Below are 26790 nucleotides of genomic sequence, written 5' to 3' on the forward strand. Positions count from 1 at the left end.
GTTGCTCATTAGTCATTTCACTTCAGAGGAAGGACAGGGAACAGATTGGAGACACTAAATGAATCCTATACTAGTGTGGAAGTTCCAACCATTCAGGAGCAATATGTAGCAGGGACTTGGGCCTGTGTGATTACAGTTACGTTCGATTTGGGAACTTGTCAGATTGCTGGATGCAAAAAAGAAAACTCGCTAATAACCACACATGTGCAGAGTTCAACCTTAAATGAACCAGACTGCGCTTTTTTGATTGTGGAGCTTCTAGGTGCTTATGAACTACTCCTGGGACATTGAAACCTTGGGGCTCTTTCTTACTGGGTGGCTTCAGAAGTGGGCAGCTGATTCTGTGTTGACTGGGTGGTGTGTGAACATGAAGACCCTCTTACCAGAACTGCATCCAAATGGCTTCATTTGTACCTGCTCTAAACATTCTACTACACCAGCTCAAGCAGGGATGAACACTGAGTGACTTCTCCAAGTTCCATGGGTTTGAGTTAGTTGCTCTTATCCTGCCAGTCTCCAAAGCCCTTGCAGAATGGGCCACTTGCTGTCATTGCTCAGAGTCAAATCTACTACAGAGGGGATTCAACATTGCCCCCCAGAACCAAAAGATGCTAACACTCGTCCATGTGTCCATCCTCTGTGTGGTACCTTCAACTTTGGCAATTAAACCCCAGAGTCTGCGTTGCTGTTCTGGTGACTGTGTCTTGGTGCCTCTGTGTGTGAGCTAACCTTGCCCCGTTCATCTGGGTCAGGACACCATGGTAAAACTTGTCTTGGTGCATTTTTCTTTTCAGGCTCCTGAAGGCGAATCTCAGCCAATGACTGAGGTGGACCTCTTCATTTCTACCCAGAGAATCAAAGTACTGAATGCTGACACACAGGTACCAGCTGGCTCCCACCTTTCCTGGGATAAAGCCTAATAGCATTGTAAGGCAGAGTCTTTGCCTGTGTCTAGGGCATGGCTGCCCCCAGCTGCTGGGCTCCATACACCCTGCTAGTGCCTGCGGCTGGGTGGGGCCATGATTGTCTCAAAGAAAAAATTAAAACATGGATGCTGTTTATCATTCTCATGAGTTCTCTGCGGAGGATTCATTAATGTAGACAGATAAGCCTTTTAAGAAGTTTGGTTTAAAATCACGCATGAAAAACTATGTCATTGAGATTTTGTCGTTCTTTTTAATTTCACCACTAGAGTCTACTGATTATAAAATATTTAAAATTTCTTATTTCTTTTCACCTGCCAGAAAGCATTTCTTTCACTGGGTTGGTCAAGGGAAATACCCTCAAGCCTGAGGGAATGTCTGTAAATCTGCCAGCGAGGTCTTTCCTGTGATCCCTGGAGCCCACCCCACTAGCAGACTTTCTCATGGGTCTTTAGACTTATGGTCTCTCCCCTCTTGCCTCCAGGAGACAATGATGGACCACCCTCTGAGGACCATTTCCTACATCGCAGACATTGGGAACATTGTTGTGCTGATGGCCCGTCGGAGGATGCCCCGCTCCAACTCCCAAGAGAATGTCGAGGCCTCCCACCCATCACAGGATGGGAAAAGACAGTACAAGATGATCTGCCATGTCTTTGAGTCTGAAGACGTAAGGGTGGCTTCCCTTGAGCTCCCTCTGGGTGACCTGAACAACAATTGGGTGGCCAGATTCTCTTGATTTCTCAGAACTGAATCAGTCTAATTCATCATATGTTAAACAGATATTTATTAAGCACCTGCTATGCATCAGGCACTGTGCTAGAACTAGGGATATAGGGCTGAATGAAATATATACCAGTTACTCATAATGTGGGTTGAAAGAAGACAAAATAAATAGGTAGATATACTTGGTATAAAATTATAGTGGGGCCAGGCATGGTGGCACACACCCATAATCCCAGTGCTCAGAAAGCTGAGGCAGGAGGATCGCAAGTTCGAGGCCAGACCTAGCAACTTAGTGAGCCTTAGCAACTCAGAATTAGCCCCTCAAAATTAAAAAGGGTTGGGAAGTAGCTCAGTGGAAAAGAGCCCCTAGGCTCAATCCCCAGTACCACACACACACACAAAAACAAGTGGGGAATGCTTTATGGGAAAACAAAATAGGGTCAGGGTCAAGGATTACAGGGATGGGGTTTAAGTTGGTTGATCAGCAAAGTCCTCTCTTCAGAGGGTGACATTTGAGCAAAGACCTAAACGGAGTGAGAACGAAGAAATCCCTGAGGCAGGGGCCTGCTGGATTTGGTTGAGAAAGGAAAGGAGGCCATATGGCTGGGAAACTTCACATCCCTGCTCCTCCCGGCCAAATGGTAGGAGCACCCTCCTACCCACCCCCAGGCCATAGGATCCCAGCTCCTTCTCCCTCCCAGAACTGGTAGTTTCTGATCCTCACATCTCCAGGTGATGAGGTCAACAGAGACAGTTTACAAAAAAGGTCATTCTTTCGTTTGGCCTTCTTCCCGGTTGTCTCTAGAACAGCTGGTGAGGCCACAAGGCTTTACAGGTTATTAGTGCCTGGGCTGCCCCCAGGCACCCACCATCCCTGGGCCTTCCTAGGCCTGGGAAGAAGCTGCCCTTCAGGACAGGGCCACATACCCATGATGATTTTGAACTGCACAGCCCACTCTGGAGGGCCGTGTTAGCACCCTGGACTGTTCATTTTCCCCAGTGCCACAGAGGAATCAGCTCTGTTTCTCATAAGGAGCAGAGAGCCCTGATCTACCCAAGAGAAAATTGCCCATTTTTCTCCAGCAGTGTTCCACTCTCTGTAGTCATTTGCCTTCCTCCAAGAATTTAGGAGTCTCAGCAATCCCACTTTTCTCTGGGGATCCAGGGCTGTCGAGGCTGAAACATGGCAGGGAGACACTGATACTTATTGTCACCATCCTCAACTGGTCTGGTCTCTAGAAAGCAGCCCCTAGACAGGCTGGTCAAGAAGACAGGGAGCTTGCAAGACCCCTCCCTACCACTCTTTAAAACCGAGGTCAGGCACGCAAACTGGGACAAACTGGGTTTCGGGAGATCGTCAGCAAGTTTGCGAGTGGAATTTTAAGATCTTAAGTCTCCTGTGTTCCTGCAGGGGGATGATATGGTGTAGAGAGCTCTGCTCCCCAGGTTTGAGAATCCCTGAAGGACATCCAGCTGTCACCATCTGGCCTGGAGATCATTAGGCAGGGGTTTTTTTCCTTGGAATGTTGGGGACTTTACCAGGGGGGAAAATAGAAAGAAGAGAGGAGCAAGAGCAGGCTAGGAGTGGACCTGAGACTCTCACATCTTTGCTTTCACTGCAGCATGGACCAAGCACATTGACTGTAGCACGCACAGGCTGGGTTTGAATCCTGATTCCAAATACAAGCTGGGCACTGCTAAGCCTCGGGTCCTCTTCTGTAGAGTGGCAGTGACTCCATACTGTGTGACTGGGTAGGGCATTTACTGACCTGATGCCTGGCATGTGGCAAGAGGTCCATAAATGCCAGTAGGTGCATCCATTAATGATGGCCAGCAAGTCCACAGGTAGTATTCCTAGGTATATATTTTTTCAATTCATCTGCACATACCTCTTGATGCCCAAAGCAATTCCTCAGCCCCTTTCAGATTTATAGCAGGTTGGAGATACTGGTTCTTGGTGATTTTTGGCATGTGAAGTCACCAGATTCTCCAAATTAAAAAAAAATAAATAAGCATTTCTTTTCCTTTGGCAATTCCTAGAAGGTTCTGTTATCACTGTTAATTAGCTACTTTTACCAACAATTAGAGAAGATAGGGAAAAGGAGGAAGAAAGGTTAGGATTGTATGTTTTGGAAATGTTTTTCTACCCACCGGAGTTTCACACAGAGGCTATTTGCATATGGTGGTTGGAGGGTGGATTCTCTATCAGACCCTAGTGACACCTCCTCAGAGAGGGCGCAGCAATCTCTCAACTTGTTTCCTGAGCTGTTCAATGTGAGCAATGATACAGATCCACATTTCCAAAGTCTAAAGATTCCTCTGAAACAAAAGGGATTTTTACAGTCAATTGACTGATAAACCCAACCTGGACCTCCATAAGACAATTTATGGGATTCGTGCAGTTTATCATGTGTCTTATACCTTTTGCTGCAGAAATGTTACTGCGTTCATTTGTAGGACACTTCCCTGGGCCCTAAAGGGTTATTGTACTCTGTTCAGTCTATGTACCCCATTGTCTTTCTAAAATCTGATGATTTCTGAATTCCAAAAGAGCCTGAGGGACTGTGGACCAGTCACACTAACACCCAGACTGATGTTAGGATTTGCATGATGGTCCTAATGTGCAGCACAGACATGATAGGAGTACTCCATTGGACTTACCTATCCCAACTAATCATGTTGCTTAATTAATGCAGGGGAAAGTTATCAAAGTCCAGTGCAGGAGGAATAACAATGGAAGCCAAGTCCCCCTCCTGTGATTTGTCTGACCTTCTTGTCACTGGTCCTCAATCTTCTCACCAGATCAGAGTTCTTGACTGTTGTATGCAACACACCTTTTGAAAAAACTTTCACAAAATAATCAATATATGGCCATAAATGTAATAGAAGGGAGAAATAAAAGGAAAGCAAGCTAAGATAAAAATCATAGCACAATACATAAATGCTTGGGCCCAGCTGTTCCAAAAGGCATAGTGAAGTAGTCAGGTGTTCACACCTTCTTAATTTTTAAGTAAGAGAACACAGTATTCAGTGTGACGTTGACATTTTGAATTGAAGGCTAAATAAGAATATGTATATATAGACACACAGGCAGAATCACCATGTGCCACACAAAGGTACAGACCAATAGGGATGATTTATTGGCAGCTCAGAACACCACGAACACCAGTGATGTGGATGGTTTTCCAAAGTCATGAAGCTATTCCTGCTAAAGTCTTGGAAAAAACAACCATCTTCCTTCCACTTACACAGTATTATTCCTGAAACATTCAGTGTATATCATAGCTACACCGTGAAAGTCTTTGTGCTTATAAGCTAGAGTTCTTACGTCCTTCATGAGTCCTGGACACAGATGATCAGAAACAGGAGTTACACATACATGAATATCCTGTGAGATATTTGAAAACTGTACAGGATGTAAAACAGCCTGTCATTGTGTGGGACTGTCCCTTGCATGGCAGGATATCCAGTATCTCTGACTCCTGTCCAGTGAATGCCAATAGCTCCCTTATTTATGACCATTATCATGATCAGAAAATGTCCCCAACATTTTGAAGTTGGCCCCTGAATAGCATTGATACTCCTTGTAGAAATGCTGGCCTATCTGATGTCTAGGACCCCTCCAACTCCAGGAGGACCATAATCCAGGGGGATGGTGCATTCGGCATCCACCCACAGCACTGCCCATTGACCGCCATCTTCCCTCTGGCTGCTACTCTAGGCCCAGCTGATCGCACAGTCCATAGGGCAGGCATTCAGTGTGGCATACCAGGATTCCTCAGGGCCCAACGGGATTAACCCCGAAGACCTCAGCCAGAAGGAGTACAGTGACCTGCTCAACACCCAGGACATGTACACGACGACCTGATCCACTTCTCCAAGTCCGAAAAACTGAAAGATGTAGGTACTTTCCTGAGACTGTTCCCCAGGCTGGGCCAGCTGGTTGGGGAACCCAGGGAGCATGGGGAAGCCCTACTCTGTAAGTGAAGGCAGCAGAATGTGGGTTTGGCAGGACATTGTGAAGGGGCTCACATTCTTTCCAGCTTCACCCCAAGGGGCCCTGTTACTAAATGCTGTTGTGAACAGGTAAAGCAGTATAACCTCTGCTCCCAGGAATCCAAAGCCAAGTTGTAGTGGAAATTAGAGGCAGATAGGTCCTGTATTCTACCCTGATAAAGCTGAGAGTCTAGGTAAGGACACCAAAAAAAGTTCAGTTAGGTGCTCCTTCAAGCACGGTTCAAAGCCCACTGCATTTGGCAGAACAGAACAGACTTGCAGGGTTCAGCTGACAGATGCTGTGTGCCCCACTGCTTCAGACTAAGCTCCCCAGGAGTAACTGGAAGCAGACAGAACCATTGGATCTGGTCTGGAGGTTATTTGGAATATGTAGGAACAACAGAACTGAAGTACGGGTGAGGAAGATGGAAGGTCAGGAAGCCGTAGATGTCTAGGGAATCAGGAAGGAGGGGGCTTGACTTGAGCAGAAAGTGGACCCAGGAAGAGAGGTCCAGGCAGACTTGCAAGTCCAGGTGAAGGGGTTCACACTTTATCCCATAGGTGACAAGAAGCTTTAATGAGAAAGTGATCTTTTTGATCCACCAATGTATGAGGGGTCTCAGGTCAGGCTCCCCAGAAGCAGAGCCTGAGGTGAGAATTCTTATTCAATTGGTTTATTGGGAACCTCCACTCAGAAGAGGGGAATGTGGGAGCAGGGTGCAGGGTACTAGGAAGAGTGTGGTCTCACTGGCATGAGCTTCTTTGTAATCCAAGGGAAGCTCTGAGGCACAGAATATAGGACAGACTTGTCCCAAGTTGGAGCAAGGGACCTGTGTTGCTCATTGGCCAAGGTCGAGCAAGGGATTTGTTTGTTAAGGCTTCTATAGCAAAGTCCCATAGACTGGGTGGCTTCTGCAAAGGACAAGTGTCATCTCTTAGGTCTGGAGGCTGAAAGTGCAAGATTGAGTTGAGAGGGTTGGTTCCTTCTGTGAGTCGTAAGAGAGGGATCTCTCCCAGGTCTCTCCCCTTTGGCTTATAAAAGTCATCTCTTCCTGTGCCTTTACATCATCTTCCCTACACAGTCTGGGTCCAAATTTCCTCTTAAAAGGACACCAATCATACTGAATTGGAGCCCATCCTAATCACCACCATTCCCGCTGTAGAGACCTGGCCTCCATTTTGAGATCCTGGGGGTTCTGGGGATTAGACTGCAAATAGGAATTTGGGCAATGGGAAAAAGTTTAACCCATAATGGGGAATGGAATGTCTCCCATCTGGCCAAGGGCAATTCCCAGGGAAGGGGCCAACTGTGAGCTTCAGCAGCAGTGGAGGGGGGTGCCAGCTGCCAGGAAACCTTGCCAGACCCTAATAAGCACACCACACTCTGCAGGCTGCTTCCAAGAAGCACCTTACCCTTTCTCAGCATCTCTGGAAACCTCCCCATCCTGGCAGGTGTGCAGCTCTAACTCCTGCCTGCTCCACCTGCCAGCGAGGTCCAGGAAAACACTATTCCTTCCCTGGGATTTGCTCTTCCTGTGTGCCACTCCCAAGCTTGCAGCTGTGTTGACTCCGCATCACATTTTTTCTTTGTCCTTAACCACCTCCTTGCAGAGAAGTGTTTCTGAATATTTATTTTTAACTCACGAATCTTAAATGTTGGAGAGAACTTGTGACACATTGTGAAATGGGATAATCTGTGCTTTGAGTTCAAAGCCATTCCTAGAAGCCATCACAGGCCACCAAAGGTCCGACTGACAAAGCTTCCTCCCCCTGCCCGTTAGAGATGAAATTTAAAAAATGCTGGACAGGCCAGGCGTGAGGTGCACACCTCCCAGTGGACTTAGGAGGCTGAGGCAGGAGGATTGCAAATTTAGCCTGGGCAACTTAACAAGACCCTGTCTCAAAATAAAAAGAGCTAGGGATGTAGCCCAGTGGTAGAGCACCCCTGGGCTCAATTCTTTGTACCAGGAGGGGGAAAAAAAACTTGGTGCCCTGTGGTTGTATGCTGAGACCAACTGCTAATATGAAACAGGTATGAATTACAAAAACATTCCCCTGGCTTATATGAAAGCATTTCCTAATGAACTCTGGATGTGATGGACTGCAGAGAAGACAGAAGCTCACGGGGGCGGGAAGTCATCAGGGAAATACCTGTCTTTAGGCAAGAAGTGGGAGTGACTTTCACTTCTACCACTACCTCACACAGTTGCTGATTCAGAATTCTATGTGGTTTTTCTCCTGTCAGGTTTTCATAGAGAAGCAGAAAGGAGAAAATCCTAGGAGTTGTGATTGTGGAGTCTGGCTGGGGATCCATCCTACCAACCGTGATCATAGCCAACATGATGCATGGTGGCCCCGCGGAGAAGTCGGGGAAGCTGAACATTGGGGACCAGATTATGTCCATTAATGGCACCAGCCTGGTGGGCCTGCCTCTCTCCACCTGCCAGAGCATTATTAAGGTACCCAGACATGGGAAAAATCTACTTCTGTTATCAACCCAGAATGACATGAAGTGTATCTGCCATCCAGCCATTAACATTTACAAATGTATTCTAAGTGTCAGGCACCAAGGAAGGTATGAACTTATGCTCAGGCATCTCATCATTCAGTTAGTATATACAAGCTCCTCCTATTTGCAAGTCATTTTTAGATCAGAAATAGTATGTTTGGCTCACTTAACACCCCTCACAGGCATCACTAATCAATCACAAACCCTCTCTCACTCAGTATGCCTAGACTCAGCCTCAGCAGCCCCAGCTCAATAATCCAGACAGTCCCTTCTAATGAAGTCAAAGGTACTTAAGATGATTTACCATCCCTGTTAACAATTATGGAAATGATAAACCAGGCATGGTAGCACATGCCTATACTCCCAGCTACTTGGGAGACTGAGGTGGGAGGATCATAAGTTCAACACTAACCTGGGTTACTTAGCAAGACACTGTCTCATAATAAAAAAAAAAAAAAGTAGAAAGGGCTGGAGATGAAGCTCAGTGGTAGAACACCCCCAGGTTCAACCCTCATTACCACAAAAAGAAAAAAACACCCTAGAAATGCTTCAAATCTGAAGACACTGACACAGGCAAGTGTCTTTCCCAGAGCCCGATGGCTAATTACCATGAGGAGGAAACTGTTATAGTCCAGAGTCCTCTTCATACATGAACGTAATTACTTCTCATTCAACCTGAACTGATACTGTTTTATAAAGCTAAGAAGAGCTACTTAAAGGAAAATTAAATGTGAATATTTAAGGGAAGAAATTAGATTTTCTTCTTAACAATGAAACAGCCATGTGTAGTCTTTGAACACTGGTACTGGCTAATCACATGGCTAGCATGACAGAAATATTTCTCCTGCATGACAGCTGGATCCCAAATAGTTCTGTACCATTAGCCAGAACATAGCTCTAGGGGATGAATGAATGCATTCATACAGTAGTCCTTCTGAACATAAAAACTAAACAAAAAAAAGGCAACATCCTCATCTAAGAGGGTTGGAGTGGGAGTAGAGGGTGCTTCTACTTTGGGTTTTTTTTCTTTCTTTCTTTAGTTGCAGATGGACACGACACCATTATTGTAGTTATTTTTGTGTGGCGCAGAGCGCAAACCCAATACCTTGCATGTGTTAGGCAAGCTCTCTATCACTGAGCCACAACCTCAGCCCCAGTGCTTCTACTTTAATGAGTAAATTCTGCCTCTTCCTTAATATGTAGTCATGTGTCCCTTAATCAACAGGAGGAACGTTCTGCAAAATACATCATTAGGCGATTCTGTCATTTTGCAAACGTCATAGATACTTACACAAAGTCACCAGGTCAGTCACCAGATGTGGCCTCTTGATGCAAACCAGAGACATAGTAATCGCCAGCTCTGTGAGGGCCCCTGTTGGCATCACAGTGCCGTACTATTTTACAGTAAACCTAGCTTTTTTTTGTCTTTTATTTTAAAGTAAGTAGGAGTGTACTCTCATGACAGAAGTGGTAGCCTAGTAAATACATGAACCACTAACATGGCCATTTATCTTATTAGGTATTATACTGTACATAGTGTGCGCTGTACTTGCACATGACTGGCCGTGAGAAGGTGTGTTTACACCAACATCACCAAACACATCAGGAATGAGTTGTACTAACAGCCTTAGGACAGGCCCATGTCATTAGGCAACAGGAATTTTTCAGCTCCTTTATAATGTTTTGGGGGCTATTGCATATGCAGTCTGTGATGACTAAAATATCATTATGGTGGCACATGACTATAAAGATTAGATTAAAGAATCTTCTCTGAACACGAATATTCAGACATGTTTAATTGGGCCTCTGTGAGGTGCTGAGCTGAGTCAGTGAGAAACTAGATGACAGTATGCATGTGGAGGATAATTTCATGGTCCTAATGCACAGAGAGGCAGAGAGGTAAAAGACTTCCAGCATTTGGAGGAGGGGAAAAATTTTAAACAACCATGTGTAAGTCCGTTTACTTTGACGGAGTAAAACCTAAGTTGGCAGCAAAGAAGACAGTGGCCTTTAGAAGTCTCTGCTTCCAAGTGGGCTGGCATGGAGTCAGGGGATGGGGGCATGAGCCTGCCTGTGAGGACTGATTCGGTATTGCCATGGCAACATGAGAAGACACCAGGTGGCCAGGGCTAGGGAGGCAGCATCAGTCCACACTGATGTCTGCCCTCTTCCCCACAAATAAGTTACTTATTGAACACCTTGTATGCACGTGCAAGATCACAAGGGACTATGAGGCCCAAAGACACCACAGACAAAATCCTACCTGGGGAGCTGGTCTAGCAGGAGAAGCAACAGGAGGACTGAAGGCTACAGGATCAAGTGTTATGTGCCCGTTTTGTCCCAAGAGCGCACAGGGATTAGTTCACTGAACTCTCACGGCAGCCGTCTGTGGGGCAGGTACGTCTGTTTCACCCACTAGACAAGTTAGGAAACTAAGGCACAGAAAGGTGACCACATAGCTGGTCATTAGTGGAGCATGGTCACTTAGCCACTGGATGGCCTCTTTCCAGTAGTTTAGTTAAGTGCTAGATCCAAGGCCAGACCCTCAGCCAAGGTTCCACACCCCAGGAGGCCTGGAGACTGTCTCACTTGTCACTAGGTGGGAGAAGGTACGACAGGCATCCAGTGGGTACAGGCTAGGTATACTGCCAAGCACCCTAAAGTGCATAGGATGATCCCACAGCAAAGAATTACCTCAAGCCTAGAAAGATTTGAGGAGGGACAAGAAGAAAGGGTGTTTAGACCAAATATGTCCCCTAAAATGCATCTGTTGAAGCCCTGATCACCATGTGATATAGCCTTAGGTGTGCCCTTTAGGAAGTGACAGGTCACAGGGCAGAACACTTGAGAAAGGGACCATTGCCCTTATGAAAGGACCCCAAGAGCTCTTGGCTCTCTTTCTCCACTTAAGGATCTGAGGAGAAATTGGCAACAGGCAGAGGGCCCTCTCAAGACAGCCCCCTGAGGGCGATGCCTGACACCTGGTTCACATGACTCATCTGAGACCCCAAAGCCAGACACCTTGCCCAGGGCCCCCAACTGGCCAGTGAGTCCCAATCCTCCCTGCCAGTCCTCCAAAGGAAGCAGACCTTATAAAGGGGTTGTGAGATCCATGAGGGCAGCCCGGCACCTCTGCTGCTACATGGAGACCCAGCTTCTGTCCCACAGATCCCTGCAGCAAGGTGAAAGGGAAGCTTTCTGGGAATACAGCTGTCCAAGCAGATCCACTGCAGCAAGGTGAAAGGGAAGCTTTCTGGGAATACAGCTGTTCAAGCAGCTTCCCAAGCGGGAAGGGTTTGGTTCAAGAGGCCGAACTTAAATATCTGTAAAGTGGAGTCTCCACAGAATCAGAAAATTAAAAGACTATGCAACGATGAAAGAGATACAGCTGCTGGAGATGGAGAGTGAAAGAAACCGCTGCCCTCGTGACTGTGCTCAGCAAAGAAGCCTGGACAGGGGGCCCCAGCTAGACTCGCGGAGCTTGCACAGCACCCCAGAACAGACAGCCTTGTTGAATGGAAAATCACACTTTGAGGAGAGGAGTTTAAACCAATGTGGTTCTTCATCTTGCCACTTTAATGCATGTTGACCTCCTCTGCCCCCAGAGAGAGAGAGTAGGACATATTTCTAGAGTGAAGTTTCAGATATAGAATTATCTGTTTTCCTAGCTCTTATTTCTGTTATAATTCATTCCTGAAGCATAATTACTGGTAGGTGAAGCAGGCTATTGTCTACTTCTGTTCATGCCATTGCCTCTGGATTTTGTTCTTTTAAAACTAGAACAGTTTCCCTTTCCTTCTACAGGATCATCATGGTTCTGCTTTCCCGTTGCTATAGAAACTATTCTGGTTTCTCTTCCCTCCCCTCCTCCCTGCCCTTCCCCTCCCACCCTATTTCTTAATTTACTGTACAGTTCCACTGTCGTCATGGGATGAAATGACCGTTTATTAATTGGCACCTCCAATAAAATGGCAGCTCAGAAATCTAAGTTAATGGACCCAACTTGAAACATTGATTAGGACAGCAGAGCAAAGGCATGGTCTGGCTATTTCAAATTGCCATTTCTCTAAGCCTCATCTTGCAGCACATTTTCCCCAATCTTGAAATTCTTTTACTGAGGGACCGAGCAGGCATCTTAAATCAATTCGCATAAGAGGAAAGAACTCACCAGAAGAATGTGAATTTTTTTTTTTTTTCGGTAACACCAAGAAAATAGGATCACTCTCTTGCTTTTCAGTATGTTCTGTAGTTTTCTGTATCACACAAGCATACCTAAATAATTCCAGTGGTTAACATTTAACCCATTATTCCCATTGTAAACATTTAAGGCAGTGTCTGAAGGGTTATGATTTTAATAGGCTCCTGTCTTAGCCTTCTTATTCTTCATTTTTTGTCCAGCCCCTTCCCTGAGCTCCAGGAGGCCCAGAGATGGCTTGTTCTACCCAGTCTCCAGTACCTAACACATTTCTTGGCACACAGAAAGTGATCCATATTTTTTTTTTAAGTCAGTGGTCAGTGAGATACATGCATGAATGACATGTAAGCTGCCCTTCACCATACCCAGCCACATTTCCTGCAAAAGAAACCTGATTTTAATGTGAGGGAATAGATTGTTTTTAATTATAAGGGTTGAGATTTGGTGTTGCAGCCTGAGACATTTAGAAGACCACACATGAAAAAGGGTTAAAGCATAGAAACAAACTGGCCAAACCTTCTGTGAGCTTCACCATTTGTTGGGAAAATCAGGAAACTGAGGCAGAAGAAAGGTAGAGCATAGTGCACAAGACCCCACTGTTGGCGGCAGAAGCAGAGCTGGAGCCCAGATCTTCTGACACCAGCACAGTCCTCCTCACCAAACCCACCCATCCACTAGGAGCAAACAGACACAATTCCCATGCCCCTCATGGATGCAGATGATGGGACCTGGTGTCATACAGAAGACCCAGATCCTTTGAAGACTTTTTCATCCAGAGAAAATCACTCTTGACTCAATCCATTGCTCCACTTTGAAAATACCATTTCCTTAAACAGAGAAGTTCCCTAGAGATGTTCCAAAACCCCCAGGAGACATTGGTAACAACAGCATGCACTTGAACACCAAGTCACATGGTACAGCGATACCACAAGCTAAATGGCAGCCATTGGAAGGCTCATGTCCCCCAGATACAGCAATTGAGAGCACTGAGGGAACAGAGGCTGAAGATGGGGAAACAGTCCCATTCATACATTGAGAGAACAATCTTGGAGTCACTAAAAAGGCAGAGGAAAGCCAGGGAAAGGACAATGAGAACCACAAGCCCAGAATAACCCTTCATGTAGGAAACTGACCTAAAAATATGGTCCTAATTCTTTGATTTGAGGGCATAGGGTTTTTTCCTTCTTTCACTGTCCTTGGCTACTTGGTTGAGCAAGGCTTAATCATGAAAAACACTCTCCAGTTCCATGTGTAGGAGAAAGTACTTTGGGTTCTGAAAGCAGACCTGGGGTTAAAGCTGGCTGTGTGTGAACTTCAGTGATGCAGTATTCCTGAGCCTCAAGTTCCTCTTCTATAAAATTGGGATAATCATAGCTGCCAGATAGGGAGATTAAATAAGGTAATTCCTGAAACTCTCAGGTAGTTCTGGGCAAGAGCCTTTGCTCAGTGACAGGTGGCTGGTATAGATGTTCAGTTAGTTTCACCACTGGACTGGGATTTTGTTCCAGCAGGATCCCAGGGGTACTCACACCTGGTATGCATAGGAGATGGCTGCCCAGGGACCAGGCTGCACAGTGACAGAGACAACCACCCTTCCCCAACCTTGCTAGTACCTGCTCCTGTGGAGCATATAGATCTCGGGTGTGAACATAAATTGACATCTTTGGGCCTAATCACCTCTTAAAGAAATTAAGTCTTCTGGTCACAGGTGAGGCCAGTGCCTGCCATGGTCATCTACACCAGTTCTCAAAATTAAGTGTACATTGGCATCACCTGGAAGACTTGTTAATGCAAAGTGTGATTCAGTAGGTCTGGAGTTGAGCCCAAAATCTCTACTCCTAATCCGTGGCCAACTGATGCTATTGGCATGGGACTAGAGATCCACTGATATACCCCTGTCAGCCAGGTATGGAAAGCCAGATGACCAGTGTCAAAAGATCCTCCAATACCCACTGGCTGACCTAAAGCGAATCATCATTACTTAGAAGCAAAACCTGTGTGGCTCTCTTCTGGCATAGAAGTAGCAAGTCACATCCTTGCCACCCATTGTGCATGGGCTGAAGCTGTCTTAACCCGTTTCACTTCCTCCCTGGCAGGTGATTGTGAGGTAGGTAGAGGCCTGAGCCCGGGTCTGTGGTTCCGGTCCTGGCCTCATGGAGCCCTTGTAGTGGTCAGGTCTCATGTCTGTGTCTCCATTCTCATCTATAAAATGTGAAATATGAGTCCTGACCTCCCACAGAAAAAGGTTTGCAGACTGGGCAAGGAGTGACATTCAGCAGCAGCCGTGGAATATGCATATTTCCACTTGGAGAATACAAGCACACAGTCACCCTTCCATGGATCATGTCATCCTTCTCCCCAGGCTCCTCACCTGTGGAGGGCACCAGCTGGCCCCCTGGTGAACTGATGTGAAACTGTCTCTAGTGGGCACCATGGGCTTGGGTAAAGCCCATCTTGTCCCTGAATCCCTCCCCTTGCCCTAGTGCAGATGCCCCCGCCTGCCCTGCCCAGTACTGCCTGTTAGGAGCAGCTTCTCCCCTTCAACCCTGGAGGAGAGGAACTGTGATTGACCTTGAGTGGCTTCCTAATCAACTGATCTTGCCAGACAGGGCTCAGGTCCAGCAGGAGCTTCCCCACCCCACTGCTCAGAACTCCCCTGCCTCATCTGGAAGCTGTGGGGAGGTGAGGGTGGGGGACAGCAGGCCTTCAACCACAAGGGTGTTATCTGTTTACTCCAAAGTACAAAAATTATCATTTTCTCTGTGTATCATAACTTAAAACGTTCTGGGACACTCCTGCTCTGGGCCACTCCCCATGCACACTGGAGCAAGCAGGAGTTGGGTGAGGCAGGGAGATAGGCTGGGCGGAGCTGGAAGGCAGACAGATATTAGGGTTGGTTATATTTGCCTGCACCCCTCTGTAGGGTGAGGCTGACAAGTGGGTGGGTGGGCCTGTCTGAAGGAGGCACATGTGGCTCTGTGCTGGTGGTCTAAAGCAGATGCACCTTCAGAGGGGGCGAGCGCTGGTCTCAGCTCTGAATATGGCTGGAGTCTAGCCTGAGCTCACCTTGGACCACAGTGGGGTGGAGGAAGATCCACACAGACTGAGAGCTGTTTCCTTTTCCTCCTTAAAGACCAGCTATCCTTCCACGCTCCATTCTAACCAAGGAAGGACCATGTAACTAAGGATTGTGAAACCCCAGTCCTCGTCTTTTTCCTCCTTTCCTCTCCATCAGCCCCCATCCTAAGGCCCCTCCCAGGAGGTGCAGACTGATGGCAGCCATGATTGCTGTGGAAATATCCATAAGCCATAAAAATCTCAACAACTGAGAATGGGGAAACGGGGAGAAAAGAGTCCCTGTGCATCTGCTCTGAATGAGATGTCCTTTGTTAGGAGTCACTCTGAAGTTTAGGAGTCCATTTCCCACTTATCTCTCTCCTGACCAGGCAGAGTATGCGTCTCATCTTTTAAGCCAAAAAGCCCATGTAACCCTTTTCCTCCTAGCTATACTTCCATCAGGTCCCTTGAACACAGTCCACTTCCCAAAATGAAGATTCTGCCCACACGATGCTGATCTTGGCCTGGGTTGAAAGAGCTCCATTTGAACCCTGCAGTTTCCTCCCCTGGGGTGATATGGCCTCCAGGGGACAGGACCAGAGCAGGTACTCAGACATAGACAGCAGGAGCTTCAGAAGAGTCCTAGGGCGCCTTCTGCCTTGGATGCTGTTTGCTCTTATTTGTTCTGCCTGCCTCAGTGGTCGCTGTATCCACTGTACACTATTCTTGTTTAAGGGCTTAAAGAATCAGTCCCGTGTCAAGCTGAATATCGTGAGGTGTCCTCCAGTGACCACGGTATTAATCAGAAGACCAGACCTTCGCTACCAGCTGGGTTTCAGTGTCCAAAATGGAATTGTAAGTACAACTCACTCCACACCCTTTTCCAAATGTTGACAAAAACGTAGCCACGTTCCGTTTGGGGTTTGTTTTTTGTTGTTGTTTTATTTTTTTCCCCAGCTAGTCCATTCCCCAAAAGCATCCATAAGGGAAGGAGATAGGTAGATGAAGACCCACTCAGCTCTTCTTTGGTAGATTCCCCGAGAGCAGAAAATTCTGTGTTATTGCCATTCTTCATGGGAAGAGAAAGGCTCAGGAGCAGAGCTTGGCCCTCAAAGCCAAGACAGTGACCATGCAGAGTTGTCCTCCCCCTGCTGTCCTGGTAGCTGGGATGTCCCCACCAAGGGCTGCCTCCTCTCTGGGATTGCAGCTGTCTTCCTGGCTATACTCAGAGCTCCTGCTGAGCTGCCGCACTACCTAGACCGGGGCAGAGAAAGCTGCTTACTAGGCTTCAAACTCCCCACGTGTCCAGAGTGCAGCCCAGGCCAAGACCCCTGCCCAGGGCTATTGTGCGAGAATGATCTGTGCTTAGCCCAGTCACCACATTAGCCTGAATTAGCTTTAGGAATGAAGTATTTTTATCACTTGACTGTCTGCCTTAAATAGTACTTCCTTATTTTTCTTTTTTTTTTTTGTGTGTGTGTGTGGCAAAATATACATAACCAAAAATTTACAGCTAACAATTTAAGTGGCAGTAAGTACATTTGCAATGTTTTACAGCTACCACCAACTAGCTGTTTCCTTTTCTTCATCCCAAACAAACTGCCCTCAATAATACTCCTGTATGTCCCGGTTTGCCTTGTTCTGGATTCATGGCAATTCTGGGCTGTGGTGGTGACCGTTCTCCATCTCTAACCTTGATTTCATGAGTTTTGGATGAAGCTGCCCACTCTTTGAATTTATCTTTCCCAACAGAAGGACATTCTTTTTGCACGCTTCCCTTAACTTTCAATTAAGAGTCCTTCGGTAATTAAAATTTCATTCCAAGTAGGTTGTAAGGTTTAGAAATAGCCTTGAAATTCCCAGTTGGAGTTGAACTTTCCAGCCCTATTTCCTGTGGTCTCTGAACCTCAGTAGCCTGGCTTGCCTGTTCAAGGAACCTGGGTTCCTCCTTAGAGATTTGGTCTGATGTCATCTTTTTCTCTGTTTATACTCATTTACTTTGTTCATATTTGAGTAATGTTAAAAGTCAGGGTTGGGGGTGTAGCTCAGGGGCACAGCATTTACATAGCATGTCTAAGACCCTGGGTTGAATTTCCCAGCACCACAAAAAAAAAAAAAATGTTGCTCAGATAATAGGAATGGGTTGCTTAGTGTGAGAGGGAGGGACAGTTATACCCTGTATCCCTAGAGATTCATTTGCCAACTGCCAGGAGCCTCTGTCCACTGCAGTGCCTGGCTGCACCATCACTGAGTTTGAATACAGGTTGCAGAGCTGGGAAGGTAGAAAGGTGCCTGGCCATATTTTGGGGGTACAAGTGGGGTTCCAGTGCCACTTTGGCTCATGCAGTTGTGACCCTACAAAACAGGCTGCTAGCTTTAATTAATGTTTGAGCCCACTTGTGACTATGAAACTACTAACCTGTGCTACACAGGCTGACAATCTGAAATGCTAGCACCAGGTGACAGACCCAGGCAGCTCTTGTCACCCAGGCCCGGAGGATTCATTTTTCCCAATCCATCCCACCAAATATGCTTGGAAGACCTAATTCTTAGATTCAGCATGTCGTGAAATCCAGCAAACCAGATGACTAAGGTGGCCACGTGGACCTACAGAACCTATTTCTTGTGAAAATATCATAAGAGATTTAGGTGCCCTCAGCCTAGCTATGTCTGCTTCTCAGAGATGTGCCTGCTAGGGGATGAGGGTCCCAGGGAAGAGAGTCTTCTGTCCCACACAGATCTGAGACGTGGTGCTGCCCACAAGGTGTAACCTGATGTTTGGCTTTGGTAGATCTGCAGCCTCATGCGAGGGGGAATAGCTGAGAGGGGAGGCGTCCGCGTGGGACATCGGATCATTGAAATCAACGGACAGAGCGTCGTGGCCACCCCCCATGAGAAGATAGTCCACATCCTCTCCAACGCCGTTGGGGAGGTAGGAGGGAGGCTCGGGCTGGGGGAGGGACTGAGGGTCCCATCTGGTACCCCTGGCATCCTGCTGGCCCTGGCCCCCACAGTCCCTCCAGGGACCTCCCTTCACGTCCCTTCCTCTCAATAACCAGAACCACCTTGGACCAAAATTTGAATACTATCAGAGAAAGTCTGCCTGAGGGCTCCCGCACAATGTGAAAGCAAATCACCACTCACCTTCCCTTCAACACTCAGAGCTGTGTTGCTCCTGTTGATGGCGACCCAGGTTTCCTTCATTTTTCCCCATTAATCCTACAAATGTGCTCGGTAGACTAACCCTTGGAGACCAGCCTTGCCCACACGGTGGCCCTTCTGAAGCCCTGGCTGCAGGTCCAAAGCTGATGGGCTATTGCTTCCTTATTGCAGAGAGGGGAAAGGCGGCAGGAACCCCACAGCCGAGTCACTCTCCTTCCACCTAAGGGTTCTCTGTCTTTCCAAGGACTGATGAGAACGAGAGCATTGGATGGGGACAATAAGCCTTCCCTGGTTTCCCTTGTTCCCCTCCCATCACCCCTGAATGTTTGAGAAAGCTGTGGATCCTGTTCTTCCTGGGCCGCCCCGTCAGGTCCTGGGTGGGGGCGGGTATCCTGGAAGCCCCCTCCGGGAGAGGCCTCGTCTCTCTGGCCGGCCCTATGCTCACGTGCGTTCCTGCCCTCAGATCCACATGAAGACCATGCCAGCTGCCATGTACAGACTGCTGACGGCCCAGGAGCAGCCCGTTTACATCTGAGCGCCTGGCTCGCCCTCGCGGAGGCTTGCATGGAGGACTCTCCTCATCGTGGTTGTGTTTCTGTGCTGCATCCGTGTGTCCGCTGAGACATTTTCCTCTCGCGCCCAGCATTCGATCTTAACACAGGAAGAGAAGAATCCGCAAGGACCTCTTTGCTCTCTGTCTCTCTCCAGTTTGCTTTTTTTTCCCCCCTTAAAAAATCAGGAAAGTTTTGTATGTGCTCCCTCGAGGATGGAGAACAGCCAGCATCCATCAGGGATATGCCCAGGGCCATCCTGTAGGGTCTTCAAGGGTCCCAAGGTGACTGTCACTGCCCAAGGGGGATCATCCAACCCCAAAAGGCACAGACCTCTTAGAAGAAACTCCCAGGGGCAGTGCAGATGCTCCCTCGGCAGTGCCTAAAACTCAGTTGCTGATCTCTGCTGTCTTCCGATCTCTTGACAGGGATGTGGTAGTAACAGGGACCAGCCCACGTCAAAGACATGCACTGCTCACCTGAGGTTGGGGCCCCATACGTTATCTCCATCCAGAATCTCTGAGCCAACCTGCAACCTCTTTCATAGGTCGTTTTAGTTTCTACATATATGTGTGGTCTAACACAGGCCTCCTCACATAAGGATAAAAGGGGAAGTGACAGCCTTGGACAGGCTGCCATAGTGTTGCAGAGAGAGTGTCAATTCACCAGGCAGCTGAAGCTCTGCCAGTGGGCCTGAGGTCGCTGGTCAGTAGATAATGCAGGCGGGTGCTATCTGCCTCTCCATATATTACACACACACACTCACAGTATATCACGTGCATATCGCCCTCCCCTGCTCCCCACCACCAGGGAGGCAAGCTAAAAATCTGGTGCACACAGCCCCCAGAAACCCCACAGCCCCTTTCTGGGAGACCCCGGCCCCTGGCAGGGGATTAGGCATGCAGGATCCAGTCAGCCTTGTCCTGAGAGAGATGCTGTCTGACTGAGACCTGGCTATCCAACACCACCTGGACTCAGAGTCTTCTTAGACTCTCCACCCCTGTACACACATGGGGGTTGAGGCTGGGAAGAAGGTACTGTTGCCCTGGAAGAGGGTGATGTCATATTTCTGGGCCCCAGGTGAGTCCAACCTTCTGGTCTGTCAGGACCACCAGGTGGGACCTGGCATCTGAAAGGCCAGAATAGCCCATTAACCATAAAATTAGGGGGTAAATAATGACCTCAAATGCCTAAGAATCCCCAAATGTGTTCTAGTAATATCCTGCTGCCTGGTGGGTCCGAGGGAGCTTTCAGCTGGTGTGGAATGTCTTGTTTCCACTGGGTGCCCCACACTTCTGGATTCTGTCTCAGTTCAGTGTGGATGTTTTAGTAACATTATTCTGAGCCATTTTTCACTTATTCTTGGTCCAAAGAGCTTTTTCTTTTTTTTTTCCCCCCCCATGTGGGGTGTGATTTGGTTTTGTTTTTGTTTCATTCATGACCTCAGTAGAGACAGGGGAAGAAAAACTAATATATTTTGTAATATTAATATAGCCCCTGTTCTCTGCATCTGGGATATTTATGTTGTGTCTGTGGATATAGGAATCCAGTGAGCAAATGTTAGGTAGGATGTATTTATCTAGAGAACAGAGGGATTTAAGGGAGAAAAGTAAACATAACAAGTTTGGAGACATGAGACTTCAGCCAGAGAGTCCAACCCTCTGGACTCTCTGGACTTTGAGTTTTCTGAATTAAGAATCAGGAAATCCAAATGTTTGAAAGGAGTCAGCAGCTGGAGTCTCTGTTTCACTCTCAAGCCCCAATGAAGGAGGCCACCGGCTGTCCACATGTCCTGTGTAGGCAGGAGTTGTCGCTGCCAAAGGGTACTGGCTGGGTGGGGCCATCGGAGCCAGGATGAGTGATCCAGGACTCTGGACTTGTTTAAAGGATATTTAACAGAATGCTGCCAGGTGACAAGCCCAAGGTCAACCCACCATAAATGTGAGGACAAAGAACTCCAGTCCAAATTCTATTTACCTTTCCTGAAATAATCAAACTTCAGAGAGCCTAATATTATAATCAAATATTAAAGAGTTATCAGTCCATCTCTCCTCTGCCAAAAGAGACAGTGGGTAGAACAGAAATGAAGCATCATCAGCATTTCAGGCAACAGGAGCCTCGGAAAATCACCACAAGGACTCATGTCAGCCTGTCCCCAGGGTGGCCAGTGGCAGCACCTGCCCAGGCTCCTAGACAGGATCGCAGAGGCCTGTCTGTAATTGGCCAGGGATGGTAACTTCAGGAGCACATCCCTGCCCAACCCCTAAATAATTACATCAAAGTATCTTTACCCTAAAGAGAGAGAAAGAGAAAATAAGTTCTATTCCTGTTGCACAAAAACCTTAGAAACTTCGAGAGGTGCTGAAAAGCCGATTTTGTAAGCTCTTCTAGAGAACTCATGTACTTTAGCATAAGAGTAAGATTATTTCTGCATCACTTTTTGTTGTGCTAATCGATGTGGTTCCTCACACCCGGAGTGGGAGTTGTTGGAGCTTGGTGTAGGCCCGGCCCACTGAAATGTGTTCTTCCTCTGCTAACATCAGCCTACATGTGGTCAACCTCAGAAATGGGATCTCAAGTGTTAGTCACTCTGTCTGAAAGTCCCCAAAGAGGTGGTGGTCTCTTTCCCTTCTGACATCCCATGTATGTGTAGATACATAAGTAAATATCTCAGCACCCCACATAGCTGGGATGATGTATGTGCAGAGCAGCCTGTCCCCCAACTGCAAGGCACAAAATCACCCTAGCCACTCTGACCACTCCACTGGGACAGGCTGGTCATTCAGTTTTGGCAACAGGCTCCCAGATTCCCCTCTCCCTCCTGGTCTACCCAGGATGCACCACAATCCACCCTGCCTCTGCCTTCTCCAGTGGGAACTTTTCAGGGAGACACCATCAGCCTTGAGAGGAAGAAACCACCCCCAAACCAATGCCGAAAGCCCACCTCCCAGGGGATACCCTCCTCCCGCTCTAGATTGTGCTCAGTGGCGGGTGGAGCACATCCCCAGGGCACCTCATCCCTGTACACAGGTTTGCTTTCTGAACATTGCCCATCGACACCGGCCTTCAGGGAGTCCAGAGTAACCTACTACCTCCCCCATTGCTCCTCCTCCCTCTGCACCCCCGTTCACACCCCACACTCCCAGTTGCACGCTGATGAAAACCCACCCACTCACAGAGCCCTTCCCGGGTCTCTCCACCCAGTGGTGTGGCCGATACCAATGTTTACAACCAAGGGCCGCCTCCTCCTGATGTGTGAACTTGCACCTTCACAAAGCTACTTGTTGGTTAGTTTCACCTCTGTCTGCTCCTTCCCTGGGCTGGAGTCCACTTGAGCACTGGACTCTGATTTTATTTCCCCCTCCATCAAGGCAGTGTGTGAGGACCGTGTGGGAATGAAATCTCTTGTACATACTTAGCACAGCACCTAGCGTATGAACTTGTACTCCCGTTCAGTAAAGAGGGTGCAATAGAGCTTACTGTAAAGCGTTGGGAGAAGTATTGTATTTGTAACAATATTGTTCTTTGTATACACAAAACTCAATGATCTCTATATATAAATATAAATAAATATATAAATAAAATATATCTACACGTGAGCCTGGAATGTTGACACCGCACACCCACTGAATGTATTTCCTCTTGACAGTCTGGTCACTGGTCCCGGCCCTCCCTCCCCTTCTCTGTACCGTGGCCACAGTCGTCTGGTTTGGGGTTGTGATGTATTTAATGTGCTATCTCCTTTATTTAACTGAACGCTAATGTCTGTATAAGAGTTGCTGCAACAATAAACAAGAACTTCACCTCTGGGCCCCGCTGAGTGTCTTATTGTTTCAGGGGAGGAACGGGACCATCTTGGGGAGAACTATATCTTTTCCCTAAAAGGTTGCATAATAGGCTGCCCACAGTGACTATCTGGACTTGCTGCCCAGAACCCAGGCATTTGTTCTGTGAGGCCTACTTGGTTATAATCATGGAAGGCTGTGTTTGCCGGCTGAAGCTGATCCTCCGTGGTATTGTCAGCCCCCTATGAGTACAGTGTGAATGAGGGAAGGACCCTCTGGATTTCACACTTTGCATCCCTGAGGGAAGGGAAAGAGGAATTAATTCCCCTGCCCCCAACCCCCACAGAAACCTCTAGGGTCAGCAGGTAGCCTCTGTAAAGGACCTGAGACCCGAGTGGACAGTGGGAAACAGTGCCCTGGGGACCCATCTGAAGGTTCAGTGAGAAAGTTCCAAAAGAATTGCTCTTGCAATTCTACTTTTCAAACTTTGGCCACATGACCTTCCTGCTGCCAGGTCATGCTGGGGGTACTAACAGTATTCCACCCTGTTTCTAAAGCAGAATATTCTTCACACTTTTTCTCTGAGGATATCACTGCCCTGTCCTGTCTTCCCTCAAAAACTTGTCACAGGCCCCACAGGTTCAGCGCATCGGAACTGCCAGAAGCCCTGGGAGAGGGTTCCACCTGGAAGGTGGAGGCTGGACATTGTACGGTGGTCCTGTGGTAGCCTCCTATGGTCTGGCCCCAGAGGACCCATATTTGTCTGCCTTGAATTTCTATAACAAAATACTTGAGGCTGAAAAACTTATAAAATACAGAGGTTTGGGAAGGAGAGCAAGAGAGTTGTAGAGTAAGGCCCCCAACAGTCATCTCCCCACAGAAACATCCATTGAAACAGTTATGCACACAAAACTGACTCACAAGAGCTAAGGAAATCAGATGAGAGATTGAAGTACCTGGTTTTAGCACAACAAGAGACACCCAGAAGAAAGCAGAAAGGAAAGAGTTGTCTATGTCACCATCTCCCAACTTTAAGCAGCACAATGAGGAAAGAGATGCCTCCCACTTGGGAGAGAGAAACCTTTCAACTTTGGTGGGAATGTAAAAAAGCAGTCATTATGGAAAGCAGTATGGAAATCCCTTGAAAAGTTAAAAATAGAGCCGTATGATTCAGCAATCCCACTCCCGGGTGTGTATCCGAAGGTAATGAGGTCAGAATGCTACAGAGACATCTGCCCTCCCAGGTTTATTGCAGCACTGTTCACAGTAGCCAAGGTGGAATCAATCCAGGGTCTATCCACTGATGAATGAGCCAGGGAAAGGGAGTACCTACACACAATGGAGTGCCACTCAGCCACGACATCCTGTCATTGCAACAAATGTGGGGGAATCTCAGGGCATTATACTGGTGCATGATTTCACTTACATGTGGAAGCTTAGAAAGTTGATCTCACAGAGACGGACAGTAGAACGGGGGTTGCCAGAGGCTGGGAAGAGCAGGGAGTGGAGAGATGGAAAAGGCTTGGCCATGAGTACTAAGTGCCAGGTAGATCAGAGATACCTGGTCCAGAGTGCCTTTGCCCCGTCAGCGGGGGACTACGGATAATGATGATGCACTGTGTTTTTTGAAAATCTAGAAGGAATTTTGAATGTTTTCACTAGAAATAACTGATAAATGTTTAAAGAGAGAGAGACATTTAGCCACACTTGAACATTATGCAATGTAATGTTAAACTCTTGAGACCCAATGATCTCTGAGACAAAAGGGCTTATGGAGCAAAGATGCTAGCCAGAAAAGGAAAGGACCAGGTCCTGGGATGCATCCTCCCAACTTCTAGCAGCAGAGCTGGGTAGCAGTTGCAAAATGTCCATAGGGCTCAGAACCAAGAGCATTTTTGTAAATATTGGGGAAGGAAAGCACCCTAATCTTCATCAGTTATAGATAAGAGGGGCAGGGTGACGCCAAGGGGGCGAGGGACAAGGTACTTGGGCTGCGGGTAGACCAAGAAGTAAGCAGAAGTAATTATTGCTTCTGGAGTCATTGGGGTAACAATCTGGAAAGTTTACAGGGACTGAGGCCCTGTGGTCAGCTGCCATGGGATTTGTGTTAAGGTGTTAACAGAAGGTTTTTACACAGAGATGTAAATCAGCCTTCTGTTGTTTCCAGCCTGTGGCTTGTTACTGATTCACCTCTTCCTCTTCTCTCCTCCTCTCATCCTCTAGCCCTTCATAATTAAATTCAGAACATCTGAGAATTTTTATCAGTGGACATGTACTAAAGCATCATCTGGTAACCCATAAATATATACAATTTCTCTGACAATTTTTTTTTTAATTCTGAAAATACCCAAGAATAACAACAAAAAGTAAAGAGGTCGATTTGACTCACGATTCTGGTGGCTGGAGGGTTCAAATGGCATTGCACCTGCATCCTGGCAAGAGCCTCTGGCTGCGTCTCAACATGGCCGAGAAGCAGCCAGGGAATCATCAGAGGGCAGAAGGGGCAAAGCCCGCAGCGTGGCCTCTCTTTAACAAACTGGTCTGGCCAGACCCGACTCATTCCTGTGAGACCCACGCCATCCCACGAGAGTATTGATTGTTTCTTGAAGGTGGAGCCCATGGCCTAATCACCTTCCACAGGCTCACCTCTTGAAGGCTTACCTGCTGCACCTGGGACCATATTTCTAGTCATTTCCCAGCTTCCACCTTTGCAGACAGACCATATCCAAGTCTTAGCAAGGCCCCTTCTCCCCCTCCCCCACTCACAGAAAGCAAAATGTGTCCCTCAGAGACATTGATGACTGACTCAAGTGTGAAGCAGTCCCTGATGCGTTGACGGTCACACCTGGAGAATGGCAAACAGCTGGTCCTTAGAGCATCTTCCATGGTGCCAGGCCCTCTTCGGAGCACTGTGGATGGATTGACTTCGTTAACTCCCATAATGCCTCTAGAAGGTGGGTGCTATTATCCACAGTGTAGATGGAGGAGCTGAGGGACAGCGGGTTCCCTGGGGGCTCAAGGACTATGCTTACTTTTCCAATGGCTCCAGTTGTGCTAGAAGCCCTGCCCTCCCCAGCATCTGCTGATGGACATGGCAGGACACAGTTTGGTCTCTTAAAAAGAGACCCTCCCTCCCGGTTCTCATCAGGTGCGCCCCTCCACCTCCTGGTCAACCAATGTGGCCCACACCCCTGTCCTCGGGATAGGTTTGGGCTCTTCTTATGAGGGTTCTTGGCACTGGAGGAGGAGCCTTTGCTTGCAGCTTTCCCTCTACCCACTTCTTTGCATCCTTCAAGGGTCAGTGGTGGTTGGAGGACACCTGCATTAGTACTCGCCCTTGGGAAGGTCGAAGTCCTCCTCTTGACTGGCTCTTTCTGCTGACCTATTTCACAGGGGTTCCACAAGACGAGTAGTGGGCAGCCCTCAGGTGTTAGGGGCCCCTCAAGCTCTAGAGACATCTTCCACTGGTCCCTTAGGCCACAGTCCTCCAAAGGGTGTGCCCTTTCAACCCAGGCTGTGTCTTGGAGTCTCACAGCCAGTGAGCTCCTGCGGTAGCCATCTTCTTCACCCCTCAGAGGAAAGGGGAGTCCATCCTTGACCCCTCACCCAGCCATCCCATGAGCCCTCTGCTCCCTCTGCTTCCAACAGTGATACTGAGCCCTCCACTGGGCCAGTTCCTCAGATGGTTGCCAGGGCCCAGTTTAGGGTAGAGGAGGGAGGCTGATAGAGGCCTCTGCACTTTTGGTATAAGAGAAATATCTCTTTCCTTACCTCACAGGGAGGAGAGGGGAGTAAACAGCTCCTTTCCTGAATTCCGAACTTCCTCAAGCAACAATGCCCTTCAATCACCCTCTTTATCATCAGGATGAGGGCAGGAGAGGCGGGC

General features: G+C 47.7%; 1 protein-coding gene across 1 annotated transcript in view; it reads left to right on the top strand.

Moving 5' to 3' along the window:
- The window catches only part of APBA1 (amyloid beta precursor protein binding family A member 1), a 149094-nt gene extending 128222 nt beyond the window's left edge, over positions 1-20872 (top strand). The window contains 9 exon segments of the mRNA XM_079112980.1: positions 795-881; positions 1408-1593; positions 5371-5503; positions 5506-5549; positions 7891-7917; positions 7919-8104; positions 16142-16261; positions 18198-18338; positions 19032-20872. Of these exon segments, the coding sequence (XP_078969106.1) occupies positions 795-881; positions 1408-1593; positions 5371-5503; positions 5506-5549; positions 7891-7917; positions 7919-8104; positions 16142-16261; positions 18198-18338; positions 19032-19103 (996 nt within the window). The 3' untranslated portion in view covers positions 19104-20872.
- The last annotated feature ends 5918 nt before the right edge of the window (positions 20873-26790 follow it).

This window comes from Sciurus vulgaris (assembly GCF_902686455.1).
Source record: "Sciurus vulgaris genome assembly, chromosome: 15".
NCBI lineage: Eukaryota > Metazoa > Chordata > Mammalia > Rodentia > Sciuridae > Sciurus > Sciurus vulgaris.